The 2,000-nt window shown below is 45.4% G+C and overlaps 1 protein-coding gene across 1 annotated transcript in view; it reads left to right on the top strand.

Moving 5' to 3' along the window:
• LOC107109989 (integrin beta-3-like) overlaps window positions 1–1,481 on the top strand; it is a gene marked incomplete at both ends in the record, with an annotated part of 25,717 nt that extends 24,236 nt beyond the window's left edge. The window contains 2 exons of the mRNA XM_015410698.1: window positions 1,112–1,201; window positions 1,311–1,481. Coding sequence (XP_015266184.1) covers window positions 1,112–1,201; window positions 1,311–1,481 — 261 coding nt within the window. The remainder of the gene's footprint in view (window positions 1–1,111; window positions 1,202–1,310) is intronic.
• Window positions 1,482–2,000: the final 519 nt, after the last annotated feature.

Raw genomic sequence — 2,000 nt, 5'->3', positions numbered from 1 at the left:
GGAGGAGGAGGAGAAGGAGAAGGAGAAGGAGAAGGAGAAGGAGAAGGAGAAGGAGAAGGAGAAGGAGAAGGAGAAGGAGGAGGAGAGATTGGATTTATATCCCACCCTTCACTACCCAAAGGAGTCTCAGAGTGGCTTACAATCCCTTTCCCTTCCTCTTCCCACAACAGAAACCCTGTGAGGAGGACTGAGAGCGCTCTCTCGAGAACGGCTTTTTCCAAAACCACTCTGAGAGAACTTGTGAGTGACCCAAGGTCACACAAGCAGCTGCATGCGGAGGAGTGGGGAATCGAATCTAAGATTAAACATACGGTCAAGCAGTGAATTATCAGACTGAAAACCTAGCTCCTTGGCAATGGCAGGACCATCCTGTCCTCGTCTGGTGTTAAAATCACCAGCCATAATTCATAGCCTCATAGAATCATAGAATGTTAAAGTTGGAAGGGACCTTGCAGGTTATCTAGTCCAACCCTCTGCACTCTGCAGGAGCACAGCCGAAAGATAGCCCTACAACATACTGGAAAGATGGTCGTCCAGCCTTCGCTTGAAAATGTCCAGCGAAGGAGCATCCACCACCTCCCAGGGCAGTCTGTTCCACTGCTCAACCACTCCTACATGCCATACTGCCACGCCAATATGAATATCCCAAGTTCTCACAAGCACAGTTAACAGGATACCTGTAAATAACACGTTATTCTTATTGGATGAGAATGGAAAAGATTATGGACTGAACATATATATACCCTGTTTCCCCGAAAATAAGACCTACCCCCAAAATAAGCCCTAGCAGGATTTCTATGCATTTGTGGTATAGCCGTAGTGTGTCTTCCTGAGAAAAAATAAATATAAGACAGTGTCTTATTTTTGGGGAAACACGGTATTAGACTTTGGAACTGTTGTATGAACAGAGTACATGGATATTAGTATCTTTAATAAGTGTTGAATATTTATAATATATTCCTTGTAATTTGTTCACGGGTTTTGTCTTGCCTTGTACCCACCTAGAGGTTGGCAACCATAGCAATGAGTGTAAGGGGCACAATCTCACTCAGAATTCCTTGGCGTCTGTTTTGTCCGCTTAACCAGAATCTATGACTGTTTTCTTTTTCAGAACTACAGTGAGCTGATTCCGGGCACAACCGTAGGGACCTTGACACGTGATTCTAGCAATGTTTTGCAGCTCATTTTGGATTCTTATGAGGTGAGCACATGGGACAATGATATGTGGAAGAGTTGTTGAAAGGGTGAAGTTTCATTCCATCTCTGGTTTCAGGCCTAGATATTTTCTTCGACTTTCCCCCCTTTTCTAGAAAATCCGTTCCAAGATTGAGCTCGAGGTGCGCAACTTGCCAGAGGAATTGTCTCTCTCATTTAATGCCACCTGCCTTGATGGTGAAGTTATTCAAGGAGTTAAATCTTGCATGGGTCTTAAGATTGGAGACACGGTGAGTTACCTGAGAAGCAGCAGTGCTAAATCTGTAGTAATTGCAGAGGACTGGGGGGAGAGAGGGAAACTCCACCATTGGTCTCAGGAGGTCAATGCCAAACTAGCATCTCTGTTTTATTTTAACTAGTTGGAGTTTTTGAGGGGGAGTGTCTTTGCAGGCCAATGGTATTGCCTCCCTCCAATGCTCCCTGTAAGCTGTAGAGTCTTGTGAGCAAAAATTCTACTTTGTGAGCTCCTGGCATCAAAGTTGTGAGCGAACAGTTTGGCTGCTGCATAACTTAGTTTGCTCTGGAGCCATCCTTCCTGAGCTAAGACAAAAATGTGTGAGCCGGAGGCTGAAAAACTGTGAGCTATCTCACACTAACTCAGCTTAGAGGGAACACTGCCTCCCTCCCTCCTCGCAGGCAAAAGCAAGTGCTATTAAAAGTATGTTAAAAACAATTCCCCCAGATTTGTGTATAGCCTGTTTGTTTTGTTTGTTTGTTTCCTACACACATAGGGTTGCTAGACCCCCTGATGGAGGCAGGGGTCCCCCGCTGCCCGGCCCCACCTC

This window comes from Gekko japonicus, unplaced genomic scaffold (genome assembly GCF_001447785.1).
Source record: "Gekko japonicus isolate JY-2015 unplaced genomic scaffold, Gekko_japonicus_V1.1 scaffold6460, whole genome shotgun sequence".
NCBI classification, from domain to species: Eukaryota; Metazoa; Chordata; class Lepidosauria; order Squamata; family Gekkonidae; genus Gekko; species Gekko japonicus.
This window is presented reverse-complemented; position numbering and strand designations above follow the sequence as displayed.